This window comes from Xiphophorus couchianus, chromosome 15 (genome assembly GCF_001444195.1).
Source record: "Xiphophorus couchianus chromosome 15, X_couchianus-1.0, whole genome shotgun sequence".
Lineage (NCBI taxonomy): Eukaryota > Metazoa > Chordata > Actinopteri > Cyprinodontiformes > Poeciliidae > Xiphophorus > Xiphophorus couchianus.
This window is the reverse complement of record NC_040242.1, coordinates 20,996,612-21,010,679: the sequence shown is the minus strand read 5'-3', so window position 1 is coordinate 21,010,679 and position 14,068 is coordinate 20,996,612. Positions and strand designations below refer to the sequence as shown.

At 38.4% G+C, this 14,068-nt stretch overlaps 2 protein-coding genes across 2 annotated transcripts; one reads left to right on the top strand and one right to left on the bottom strand.

Moving 5' to 3' along the window:
- Window positions 1-2,109: 2,109 nt before the first annotated feature.
- On the top strand, window positions 2,110-10,337 carry LOC114158545 (adhesion G protein-coupled receptor F5-like). Its single transcript, XM_028040153.1, has 13 exons — window positions 2,110-2,264; window positions 2,346-2,404; window positions 2,496-2,641; window positions 2,713-2,925; window positions 4,158-4,367; window positions 4,452-4,589; window positions 4,674-4,852; window positions 6,511-6,675; window positions 6,773-8,167; window positions 8,251-8,292; window positions 8,553-8,612; window positions 8,792-8,852; window positions 8,929-10,337. The coding sequence occupies exons 1-13, from the start codon at window positions 2,172-2,174 to the stop codon at window positions 9,000-9,002; spliced, it is 2,835 nt and encodes a 944-aa protein (XP_027895954.1). The 5' UTR covers window positions 2,110-2,171; the 3' UTR covers window positions 9,003-10,337.
- Window positions 10,338-12,718: 2,381 nt separating this feature from the next.
- Window positions 12,719-13,663, bottom strand: LOC114158137 (trace amine-associated receptor 1-like). Its single transcript, XM_028039411.1, has one exon. The coding sequence runs from the start codon at window positions 13,661-13,663 to the stop codon at window positions 12,719-12,721; it is 945 nt and encodes a 314-aa protein (XP_027895212.1).
- Between the last annotated feature and the right edge of the window lie 405 nt (window positions 13,664-14,068).

Genomic DNA, 14,068 nt, shown 5'->3' with positions numbered 1-14,068 from the left:
AACTAATACCACCGCTGCCCCCACCACTACCACCGCTGCCCCCACAACTAATACCACCGCTGCTCCCACAACTAATACCACCGCTGCCCCGCAACTACCACCGCTGCCCCCACAACTACCACCGCTGCCCCCACAACTAATACCACCGCTGCCCCCACATCTACCACCACTGCCCCCACAACTAATACCACCGCTGCCCCCACCACTACCACCGCTGCCCCCACAACTAATGCCACCGCTGCCCCCACAACTACCACCGCTGCCCCCAGAACTAATACCACCGCTGCCCCCACCACTACCACCGCTGCCCCCACAACTAATACCACCGCTGCCCCCACAACTACCACCGCTGCCCCCACTACTACCACCGCTCCCCCCATAACTAATACCACCGCTGCCCCCACCACCACCGCTGCCCCCACAACTAATACCACCGCTGCCCCCACAACCACTACCACCGCTGCCCCCACAACTAATACCACCGCTGCCCCCACAACTACCACCGCTGCCCCCACAACTACCACCGCTCCCCCCATAACCATCACCGCTCCCCCCACAACTACCACCGTTGCCCCCATAACTACCACTGCTGCCCCCCACAACTACCACCGCTACCCCAACAACTACCACCGCTGCCCCCACAACTACCACAGCTACCCCAACAACTACCACCGCTACCCCAACAACTACCACCGCTGCCCCCACAACTACCACCGCTACCCCAACAACTACCACCGCTGCCCCCACAACTACCACCGCTACCCCCACAACTACCACCGCTACCCCCACAACTACAATCTCTCCCCCGACGACTACCACCGCTGCCTCCACAACTACTACCCCCCACAACTACTACCACTGCTGCAGGTAATGATAAATTTAAAAATTACTTTTAAACATATCATGAAGGCTATCATTTAGATTATTCATGCTGTGCCATTAGTGTGAATTGAGATTTTTACAATTTAAATTTACTACTGTATATTCTTTTGAATATATTTTGTACGACAGGTGTCGAAAGTTCAATCTGGAGGCAATTTGCAGCCCTTGGAATGATTCTTGTGATGATGTAATGTTACAAATGTGTTCAAACACGCAGATAGTTGTATCCAGATGGAGACTTTTTTCCCCATTTATCAAAAAATTTAATCTTCTCACAAAACGTTAGAAATAGCACAAAGTTTCGATCTTTTAATAACTACGTTTTCTGCTTTTTCTTTCATTTCATGGTTGATTGGACCACAACTGTCCATTGACTTAAGCTCTGAAGCAGACTTTGGTGCACTCAAATCTGCTTTTAATTATATTCTTAAACTTTTAAATAAAGAGTGACATATCATATTTTTACTACTAAGGATTGACCATGTCTTTTTCAGTAATAATAAATTAGTAACGATATTGCTGTTCTTTCAATATTGGAAACATGTGGAACCCTTTTGAAGCTTTTGTTCAACAATAATTTACACAGTCCTTTACTACAAAAATCAGACCATCTTCATTATTTAATTAAAATATTTCAGACTTGGTTTATTAAGTAGAAACAAATTCTCAAAACTTTTTGTGATTTTTTTTTTTTTTAAAGTTAAATTTTTGGCCTGTGAGCACTCTTGAGCTGATTTTGGCCCATTTTACTAAACGTTTTACACTTGTGGAGTAGAAGCAGGAATGTGTTTGCTTGTTTAAAGCTTGACACACACATTGTTATTTGTGAAATTAAGCCATACTTGTTTTGTCACACAGTGCAATGTCAAAATCATAAAATTTTTAGGTGTATGCATACACTGCAAGAACAGAGAAATTCTAACTTGCTTTGTCAGACGTCATCATTGGTTTTGAGGAAACTGAACTTGTCCACAGACCAGCTATTACTGCTTACAGTCTGATAGTTTCTAGTGAGTTTTTCATGATGATCATAGATTTTCTGTATGACGGCCACCAGGCACTGTCTGGTTTCATAAGGAGCTCAGTAGGCAAGATGCTATCTCAATTTGTTTTGTACACTGTCAAATCTACGAACTTGTATATGTATATTTTTTCACCTAATGAGGGTGTTTGATGCTTGGAGAGTGAATACTGTCTATTTATAGAATCTGTGTTTCACGTGTAATATTTGTTTTGAGAAACCCTGAAAGTAAAATTATCCATCTTATTTCAAACAAACAGCAATAGACATGTCGGTTGAATTGAAGATGGATTTTATAGAGCAGTACAACAATCCAGACAGTCCTGAATCCAAAACCCTTTCAAGAAGTATCACTGTATTGGTAAGTATTTTATATTTCAGTAACAGGTTTTAGGTGTCCTTTAATGTTGATATAATTAATCAGATTTTTTTTCTTGTGCAGCTTGAGCAGCAGTATCGCAAACTGGATGGCTTCTTTAGTGTTTCTGTGACAAAATTCAGGTATATATGTTTCTTCATTAAAAGTAAATGTTAAGTCAGTAGTCTTAATGTGTGTTTCAATACAATGTTATTGGTTTCCTTTTCCCTGGAGGAAAGGAAGTGTTGTTACAGATTTTACTGTCAAGGTCAAATCTGGATCACTTGATGCGACTGCACTGAATTCAGTCAATTCAAATCTCCCGGCAGCATTGATATCAATTGCTCCTGTTATTGGCTCAGTGACTGCAAAGTACTACAGTAAGTCTAAAATACCTAGAAATATATTCAAAGAAAAGGAAAAAAGTAACTGACCTGATTTTCTCTTAAAGGTTCAACTCAACTTGGGTCAGATGTAAATAAGTTCATTTATACTGGTAAAACCATGACACTGACATGTGACCCTACCGAGGCCAAAATGGGAAACACTAAGAATCCTGTATGGAAATTTAACAATGTTGTAATCGGGTCACATCGGCACAAACCGTTTATTTCTGGAAGTCAGTTCAAGCTGGCAGTGGAAAAGGTTATTCTTGGTGATGCTGGTAAGTTAAAAACAAATTTACAAAGTTAAAAATAATTACTAAAATGTGAAATTTAAATATTACAGTGTATCCTTTATTCAAGTATGCGTCTTGAGAGCTCAATTCTTTACGTCAGTTTTCATCGCAATGACAGAAAACCAACCCATGTTCCAGTTTGGTCAGTAGAATATTTAGAGCAGTTGTCCATTTAAAGCTCTTTATTTGTTATACAGAATCTAAATGGAGCACTATTTTCCACTCAGTCCACAAAGGTCAAAATGCAACCAAAGGTCATGTTTTAATGCCCAATCCAGCTGACAGTTGTTTTTCCCATCCAGAAAAATTCCAAAAAATGACTGGATCCAAATATCACACAGAACAAGGAAGGTTTCCAGTTATTTTGTAACAGATGAAAGTGAATAATTTCAAAACATGAGAAGATTACCTGTGCTTGTCTTGTGTTGTAAAACTTCTTAATTAAGCTGTGTAGAGGAGAGAGACTCATTTCTGAGTCAGTCAGTCCAGAAGGTTGTCGAGTTTTCTGAAGAGAGAAGAGAATTGGGGAGGCAAGCACCAAATCCTATTCTGACATCCAAGCAAACTAGTAGCATGAACAGAATCTAAACCAAATACTGGGCCAGGAAGCAATAATCACTACATTGTCCAATAAAGAATTGGAACAATCCAAAAACAGGTGAAACTAGGGTAAGACAACTTGGTTAGAAGTCCAGCACAAGCACTTCAAACACTCTGTAACCGATCTATAGGTTTTTGTAAAACCGATGAAAAGTGAATTACAGGAGACCAGATGTTAAGAAATGAATAACAATTTGGTGCTCCAAGGAATTATTAGATAAAAAAAGTAACAATATTTATGCAAACAACAGAAAACAGATGGCAGGTCAGAACTCGACTCATTTAGATTAGATTTTAAGAACAAAGGACCCTTGTCTAAAGACTACAATATACATATTTTAGTAAGGAAATGTTACTTTTACAGTCAAGCCACATTCACCCAGCCTCTTACTAATATGTTCACAACCAAACACAGATGTGCCCAAAAGCACATCGTGTGGCAGGTAATCAAACCCACAACCTTCCAGTTGCAAGCAAACCACTCTCCTTTGAGTTATAGTTACACCGTATAATCAAAACGAGTTAGTTATTAGCATCAACATGATCAAGTATTCATGCAATTCTTCTGCTTGGACTTCATTAAATCAATAAACACTCTGATGAATTTTTAACTACAGGAAATTATGAATGCTCAGTGCAAGGAGACAATATTACTTTCATCCAAGACAGAAATGTGGGAACAAATGAGATCAGATCAGCTCCTAATGTGCGAGTCCAGCAAACAATGTTGGCGAAATGCCAGGAGGGACAAAAAGAACCAGTCGTCTGCTGTGTGCAGTCCCCTTATACTGTCAGGTGGTATGATGGTTCAACGCTTTTAACTTCAGGTAAGTATGAAACAAATGTGCTGTATATTGCTCAGCTGATCAGTGTAGCTCAGAGTTCTTCATAAACATTTTAAATGTCCACAGTTGCCGGTGCAGATACAGGCTGCATCAAGTATGAATATCCAATGCAAAGCTGCAGTGTACAAACAAAACTATTCACATGTAAAGTTGCTGAAGACGAGACTTATAGCGCAACAACAACCCTGACGATTTTTACAGATCGTAAGTGTAGCATTTGAAACATGAAATATTTTGTTCTCTTTTAGTTTTGTTTTCATTGATTGTATATATTTTTGCACCTTTAAGCTATTGTATGTGACAATGATGTGTATGGGTCTGGACGAACCGGTGACAAAGCAACCGCAATGTGCCCTGTTGGCTTGGAGGGGCACAAGAGTGCAGTGTGTCAGGCATCAGGAGAATGGAAACTTGTGGAGGACTCCTGCATTGTAACCAAGATCAATGAATTACTTATTAATTCAGTGGTAGGTAGCTTTATACTATAGTATTTTTCATGAATTACAGTATGGTTGATGTTATGATGCAGACCTGCAACAATTTATAGATTTGCCTATAAATTGTTTTTGTTGCTTCCTACTGAAATCAGCACCATATATGATTAACAACTTAGTAACCCTCATTTGAAGTGTTGAAAAGGACCAATATATTCCTCTCGGTGTCTTCTTAACATCTTAATTGTGTGCCATTTGTTCCGTCTCAGCAACTCTAGTTGTCACATTCCATCACAGGGTTTTAAGAGAACTGTTGAAGGTGTAGTTAGAAACAAAAATCAAAGAGATCAGAGAAAGCAAAGTGGAGCCCCTGCGTATTTGTCATACAGCAAATCTAAAATATTTAAAAGGTATGGCAGTTTGGAAAGCTGGAATATCTAGACACAATGCTGCTTGACAGGCTATGTTTGCATTAATGTTCCATGATACAAACCTTCTAGAATTGTTTTATTGGAAAAATGGTGCCTTAACACCGAACACATTACACACGTCAGATGCTTCAAGTTCAATGTGTGTGCACTTTAAATGCAGACGATGGAGCGTTCACACCAAACACGTTTCACATGTCTACGTTACATTCAAATTCTATGTAGTTAAGATCCTAAACCCACGCAAATACCTGGGATCCTCTGTACCAGAAAAATTAGGATGTTCAGTAGAGTTAGTTAACTTGATCGAGATCATTTCTATCAAGGTGCTCCACAGAAAATAGATTTCTTTTTTTCAAGCAGCCACCTAGAGATCCTCTAGAACCTGCCAAATTTCATTCATCATGAGCATAAGAACTATTATGTTGTGTTCACACCAAATGTGTTTTGCACATCTGATTTACATTCATAGTCTATGTGGAGGTACATCAAAAGCCCATGGAGGCATGTTTGAAGCGCTTGGAGTGTTTAACGTGTCAGGCTGTCCGACAAATAGGCCGGCAACAGAAAACAAGAGCGATTTTGACGCATCTAACGTGCTTACTTATGGAATTTGAATGTAAGGAAGACGTGTGAAATGCGTTTGGTGTGAACGCGCCATTGTCTGCATTTAAAGTGCACACATGTCAAACTTGTAGCATCGGACATGTGAATGCGTTTAGTGTTAACGCACCATTATTCCGGTAGAATAACAATTCTATAAGGTTTGTATCATGGAAGATTAATGAAACAAAAACATTAGACAATGAAAACAGTTTGTGGAGTTACAGCAGCTAGGAAGGAGAAACCATTTATAACTGATGGAAAAATATCACAGACTACGGCCCAACCTAGATCCTTTTGGACTTGCCCCAACAGCTAGTGTTTTCACAGCACATCCGTCTTTCTAGTCACTGTTTCTTCAAGACCTGGCACAATTCGGTGTGTTTCAAAATGTTGTTAGTGCCATAAGGTAGATATTGCACATTTGCTTGATAAACGGCTTTATTTCACAAATGCTTAATGCCTCTTTTGTGGCTATGGAAGAAATTACTACTTCTCTGTTGTCGACCTCTTTGCAGTTATCAATCAAATCCAAAAACAACCTACACCTAAAAAAAACTTAAAATTCAGAACTTTACTCCTCTACTCCTACTTCTTTCCTTTGTTTGTTGACTTTGTCCAATTTTTGATATCTTCCTTTTGCACATTTCATTGTCTTAGGATCTGAAGGAAGAAGAGATTCAGGTATTTTCAACAAATCTAAGTAAGGTTGTCACAGAAGAGGAGGGGGGAATTTCAAAATCTTCGGCAACAATATCAGCTATTGTTAACATATTAAATGTAATCGCAGAGGTTTCAAAAGTGGTTACTAAAGACGTTATGAAGGTATGTGGAGCGATCTATATTTTTAACCTCTTCATAAATAGGTACAAATAAGTTTTTGTACATTTTACACTCCCAATATTTTATTTCTCATCCACAGAATGTGCTAGCTACTGTCGATGTCCTCATTAGTGATGATGCAAAAGACTCCTGGAACTTTCTGAACTCAAATGAAACCCAAAATTCTAGCTCAGCACTTCTTGGTTCAATGGAGACAATCTCTAACAAACTGGATGGAAATTTTACTTTAAGTTCTCGACGTATCCAGATGGGCAGGTCCAAATTCAGCAATTCTTTCAGTGATGCCTTGACCTCCAATGTCTCCATAAACCTTCAAAATACAGGCCTTAGTGACGTCTTTATTACCACGATTGTATTCTCCACCCTCCACAACATTATGCCGTCACGGAATTCTTCGTTTAACCTTACTGCGTCCGACACCACCAGCAATGAAACTAAACCTGACAATGCCATCAATGCTGCTGTCCTGCTTGTAAAATTAAATGAAAACATTCGGAACGTCACTCTGAGCTATCAAAAGTTCAATACCACTCTGGAACTGAATCCTCAGTGCGTCTTCTGGAACTTTAGCCTCTTAGATAATCTTGGTGCCTGGGATGACCAGGGCTGTAGGTTTGTTTCTGATATAAACGATACTGTAACCTGCACCTGCAACCATCTCACATCGTTCTCAATTCTTATGTCAACTGCCATCCCTGAAGAACTACGATTATTACTGGATATAATGACATATATCGGCGTTGGAATATCAATGATCAGCTTAATTATTTGTCTCATCATTGAAGGAATTGTATGGCGACCCCTTACCAAAAACAGCACTGCCTTTATGCGCCATGTTGCCATTGTTAACACAGCCCTGTCCTTGCTGATTGCTGACATCTGTTTCATCATTGGAGCCGCTATTTCAAAGAACCCTGCAGAAAACCCAGGCGAGGACTACAAAGTTCCAGTTGGACCGTGCAGTGCAGCGACCTTTTTCATGCACTTTTTCTATCTCGCCATGTTCTTTTGGATGCTTGTTTCAAGCCTGCTGCTCTTGTACCGGTCAGTCTTGGTCTTCTCCCAAATGTCCAAATGGACCATGTTCGCCATTGGCTTGACTGTGGGATACGTTTGCCCTCTGATCATAGCTGTTACTACAGTTGCTGCCACTGCACCTGGGGGTGGATATGTAAGGGAAGATCTAGCTTGTTGGCTAAACTGGACAAAGACCAAGGCCCTCCTGGCCTTAGTGATCCCTGCCTTGGCCATAGTTGTGTTCAATATTTTGGTCATTCTGGTGGTTTTGTACAAGATGCTCAGAAGAAGAAACACAAACCAGGCAGACGAGAAACACGCCTTGGTAGTCATTCTAAGATGTGTGGCTGTACTGAGTCCACTATTCGGACTGACCTGGTGTTTGGGAATTGGAACCATGGTGGACCCAACAAATGGAGGGATCCATGTTGCCTTTGCTTTCTTCAACTCCTTACAGGTATTTTCATTTGTGTTTGAGTTGGTTACAAATTTAAAACTGGCATTTTAATCTTTTTTTAACAAATGTTTTACTCTCTACAGGGTTTCTTTATTTTGGTGTTTGGGACTTTGTTTGATTCCAAGGTATGTTTTCTTTAAAAGACCAGCTAATACAAAATGATAATAATACTACTAATAATAAAACATTGTTCTTTGGTTTTACATTAGTCTAACAAAAATATGCCTTAACCTTTTGGATAACTTGCCAAGAATCTAACAGTAGTCTGTATAATAGTTAGCTATTTTAAAAAGGTAGGAAATATTACACAAATGCATATTTTGTTTTATCAATTTGTAAAACAGTTTGTACTGGATTTATCACTAACATGTTTGTCTGTCTGCAGATCCGTTCCCTGATATTAAGAAAAATACCAGCTCTAAGCACGACCTCTAATCGAACAAGAGTAAGTTGTAATTTGCTGAAGCACTGCAAAAATGTTGCAAACAATCAATTTAACCTGACATCAGATCAACAGATAATGTATTTTACTGAAGTGTTGCATCATCAAATTACATTTAAATATTAACTTTTTTCTGTAATTGCTCCTTTTTTCTTTTTTTTTTTACACATTTGTTATTTTAGAGCACCAGTGGTGGAACTTCAGCTCTGAGTAGCGTTTTTGGTCGACTTCGCAGAGGAAGGAGTAAGTTGTTTTACTTTCTCCATCTTTTTTGCTACCTTAAAATCACTTTCCTTACAATTTATTGTTTATGTTCCAGATGGTTACCATGCTTCACCAGTTGGAAACTCAAACACCAGCAGTAGTGGATCAGAGGCATTTTCCAACACCTGATTCTGTACAAATAATCTGTTCACTTGTAAAGCTGAAATGTATCTTATCTTTGTTATTTTCATTCAATCACATATACAGGTGTGATATCTTGAATGTGAGGTTCAGTGGCAATAATTTGTGAAGGAAACTGTGAAGTAGCATTTTAATTAACTTGTATGTCTTTAAATATATAACACTGCTGTTAATTTTAATTATAAGTGTAAAATCACAGTGTTATGGTTTGCATGTGCAATTCAAAGAGCATCATAAGGGGAAAATTCCCCCCCAAATAATTTGATTATAAAAGAGTTAATTCGCAAATATATTTACTATTCTGTGACATCACAGGAATATCAGTACTTTAAAATATTTATGTGCAGAGATAAATGGAGTCTTGTAAGCAAAGAGATCTACAAATCTTCTATATAGAGTAATGGGCCAAAGTTCTAGCAAACTCTTACTAGAAGATTGCAGGAGGAACCCCAAAACACTTGACTCAAAAAAAAAATCTACCTAATACTGTGGAAATACACTGAACAAAAATATAAACGCCCCAGAAGAGTTTTATGAACATTTGGATTACGCAATATATAGAGAAATTCAAAGTATATTTTCAGTAATTATTGATCTTCGTATCAGCATTGACAACATGGTGGTTTAGCCATTTGTGGCAGATTGACAGTCCTTTGAACATGATCGGGGTCAGTTTGAGGAATTTGATTTTGACCCAGTTGGTTTCTCATAGGCGGTTACAGACAGTCTGAGGTGTGATGTGTCTGTTGTGCAGACCAATAGTCTGATGAGCTGCATGTGCCGCTGGTCTTGGCCAGTTCTGTAGGTTGACGAGCCGGATGTGGCGATCTTGTGCTGGAGTGGTCACAGGTGGCCGACAAGGATGAGGTCGACTTGAAGTAGTGCCAGTCTGTTGGAAACAAACTAAACGGCCAGTGGTCTAATAATGGACATTGAGCCAGGCAGCTACTACTCTGCTGGACATCCCTGCATGCATTATGACTTGTGACAAAATTTGACATTTTGGGGTGGCCTTTTATTGTCACCAGTCCAAGGATTGTCCAGTTGTTGCTCATTTTGTCTGATCACCCACTGGACATGCCCCACCCATGCACTGAGTAAAAGAACAACTCACAGAGTAATGCTCACTGACAGCAAGTTGGATTAAAAATTATTAATAAATCAAGAAAAATATTACTTTTGTACAATTAAAATGTCAGATAATGCTCATTTACCCGTAACTCCACATGGAAACAATATTGGACATGAGGCGTTTATATTTTTGTTCAGTATATATGTGAACTTGTGACTTTGAAGAAAGTAAAAAAAAATTTTTTTAAATGTCCTGTCTCTCTCTTTTATGTATTCTATTTATTTAGCAACAGAAATTATTGTAGTAATTCTGGCATGAACAGAAAAGCTTAGTCATATTAAATGTCACGGGGACATGAAAAATTGTCTATTCATACAGTGCATACATACAGTACATCTGCTTTTAGTTGTATATATTGTAAGAAAGAAATATTTTACTGTTAAAACTAAAACAACAGTTTAACTTAAAATATGCCTTGCAAATTTAAAATGATTACATAATTTCAGAATTGTCATAAATGTAGATTAGCAAAGGTCCAGATGACTGTATGCTCTAATGATTGCTATAAAAATTAAGCATGCTGAAAGCCTTTCCTGTCTTGTGTCAGCCATGTTTCCCTTTCATCAGACAGCTCCATGTGTCGTTTGTACGAAAAAATAACAAGAATTGATAGCAGCCTCTTGGCCTTAACCGACTACTCAGTCATTCGCCCTACGCTCGTGTTCTGGATTTGTCTTGCCTGCTTCTTTGCCACCATCAAAATCTTTAGATAAATTGTTAAAATTACAGTGGGGCAAAAAAGTATTTAGTCAGCCACCAATTGTGCAAGTTCTCCCACTTAAAAAGATGAGAGAGGCCTGTAATTTTCATCATAGATATACCTCAACTATGAGAGACAAAAGGAGAAAAAAAAATCCAGAAAATCACATTGTCTGATTTTTAAAGAATTTATTTGCAAAATATGGTGGAAAATAAGTATTTGGTCAGCTACAAACAAGCAAGATTTCTGGCTCTCACAGACTTGTAACTTCTTCTGTAAGAGGCTCCTCTGTCCTCCACTCGTTACCTGTAGTAATGGCATCTGTTTGAACCCGTTATCAGTATAAAAGACACCTGTCCACAACCTCAAACAGTCACACTCTAAACTCCACCATGGCCAAAACTAGAGAGCTGTCAAAGGACACCCGAAACAAAATTATAGACCTGCACCAGCCTGGTAAGACTGAATCTGCAATAGGTAAACAGCTTGGTGTGAAGAAATCAACTGTGGGATCAATTATTAGAAAATGGAACACATACAAGACCACTGATAATTTCCCTCAATCTGGGGCTCCACGCAAGATCTCACCCTGTGGGGTCAAAATGATCACAAGAACGGTGAGCAAAAATCCCAGACCCACACGGGGGAACCTAGTGAATGACCTGCAGAGAGCTGGGACCAAAGTAACAAACTCTACCATCAGTAACACACTACGCCGCCAGGGACTCAAATCCTGCAGTGCCAGACGTGCCTTCAAAAATGGCGCCGGCTCAGCTGGCTGCCTGCAGACGCAGCTCCTGTCGTGTGTGTGTTAATCTGTGTATAAAAAAATTCTTGCTGTAACTGCGAAATAATTTCCCTGCTGGGATAAATAAAGTAATTCTTCGTCTTCTTCTATATACAGTATGTGTGTGTGTTCTCAGTGCCTACTTATCGTGGTGGAGGGAGATGAGTGTCCCAGTGATGATTATGATGACCCCTTATGATGATTATCACCAATGCAAACGGTGAGGTCACCAAGGACCTGCTATGGAGCCATATTCCTGGTATTGCTGTGTGAAGAATCAACAGGATATTTTGCCGTAAACAAATCTGAATTAGTTGAAACTAACCAGCACACTCCAAATTCCTCTTGAAATGAATCTGGTTGCTCAATATTCTCTATTCACACTGAACTGTGACATCATTGGAGGATTTTATTGGTTCGGTTTTTTCTTATAAATTTACTGTTTTACCTTTAGTGGCTTTAGTTTCATATTTCTACAGTTTTATAGAAACTATAGTTCTTTTTTTTTTTTAAAAAAACTTTGCAAGTTTGTTAAAAAAAAAACAACAACTATAGTTTCTATAAATTTTGCTGTAAGGTTGAATTTTTTTTATAAACTCTTCTAAATAGAATAGAAATTGTGTAGTGTATTGCTATTCAAATGATTCCAACGCCAGACTTATTTATGCATTTATTACTTAAATCCTTAATCTTACCACGCAGGCGTTTCTAAATGATGACTGAGCTTGAACTATTAGACGAATATTTTCTTGTGAATCAAGTGGTTTAGTCATTTTGGACCTAAAGTAATAGTCTTAATAATAACTGCCCTAATAAATTATTATAATCATTCATAGTCAAAGCTAAACTGCTACTTCTGAACAACATAATACAAAAAATAATTTAAATAACATCTCTAGAAGTGCTATATATATGTAAATGTTATTGATATAACACCTTTCACAGACAAGTGTTGCCCAGATAAAACACAATAATACACAATTAAACATCAAATACATACTGTACATGCATAGTGACCTAAATGTTGAGACAGAAATAACAGACATAAAACAATAATAAAAACCCATTAATATATTATTTATATATCACAATAATTTTGTATTGGAAAAATCTCCCTGAAATATTTGACCAGAAATGATCATAGTAAAAGCTCGTCTGAACCACCTGTAGAAAAAAGCATAAACCAGAGGGTTTAACATAGAATTGGACCATCCTAACCATTTAAATCCTTCAATGGCTGCAACTGGTATTGTGACTATTCCCATACTGTAAAAACCTATGGATAGAAAGAAAGGAGTCCAACACATGAGGAAGACTCCCATCACTATAGCCAGAGTTATGTTGGCCTTATTCTCCGTTTTACTGAGAGCTGCTTCAGACTTCAGAGTGTTCTGGATTTGTCTCGCCTGCTTCTTTGCCACCATAAAAATCTTAAGATAGATAGTTAAAATTATAATAGCTGGAATGTAAAATTCAAAAATGGTTTCGGGACTGAATTGTTTTGTAGCTGTAAATAAATTACACCTCCTTCTGAGATTTCCTTGATTTATCCCACGTGCTATGATGCTTATAGCGAGTAGAGCTGAAAGAGCCCAGCTCACCAGGATCATGGTCAGAATTACACGAACATTCATTTTACTTCTATATGTCAGAGGATGACACACTGCATAATATCGGTCAATGGATATACAGCACAAATTTAAAATAGATGATGCACACAGTAAAATATCAAACAGGCCTCGCATTTTGCAGAGTAAATAACTTGAATTCCAGCATGAGCTCAGAGACAATATTGTGCTGAAAGGTAAAACTAAAGCCCCAACCAGCAGGTCAGTCACAGCCAGAGAGAGGATGAGGTAGTTTGTTGGAGTGTGGAGCTGCTTGAAGTAAACGACAGAGATGATCACAAGAAGATTTCCACATATTATCAGAATTGACAAAGAAACGACAAAAACATTAAAGGCATAAGAGGTCACAGTCTGTCCATGCAGCTCTGCTGACTCATTACAGACACGCTGATCTTCAACCATGTTTTCAGTTCTGTTATTAAACAAATCAATATAGAAAACAGTGATGAACAAATCAAATTTGCTTGCTTTCATAGATTTGCAGAGATAACGGATAATTCAGTGCTCTCTGTGATTCAGTGTAAGTCAGGGTGGAAAGTTGTGTCCTTGGTATCCATGTGACTAAAGTGCATCCATGTGTTCGATTTATTGTTCCATGTTCATGTGTTCATTGGCTTAATATTGTGGGTGTTGCCAGGAGTTCTTTAGTATCCAAGTGACGTTCTCCCTGGTGTCACAATGAGGAACAATTCACATATTAGTGCTAATGCTGTTCTGATATGCTTAGTCTCTTAATTACACTTATAAAAATAATCTGTGTTACCATAAAGCAAAGATAAAGAAGTTATTTACTGTCAAACTGAATGT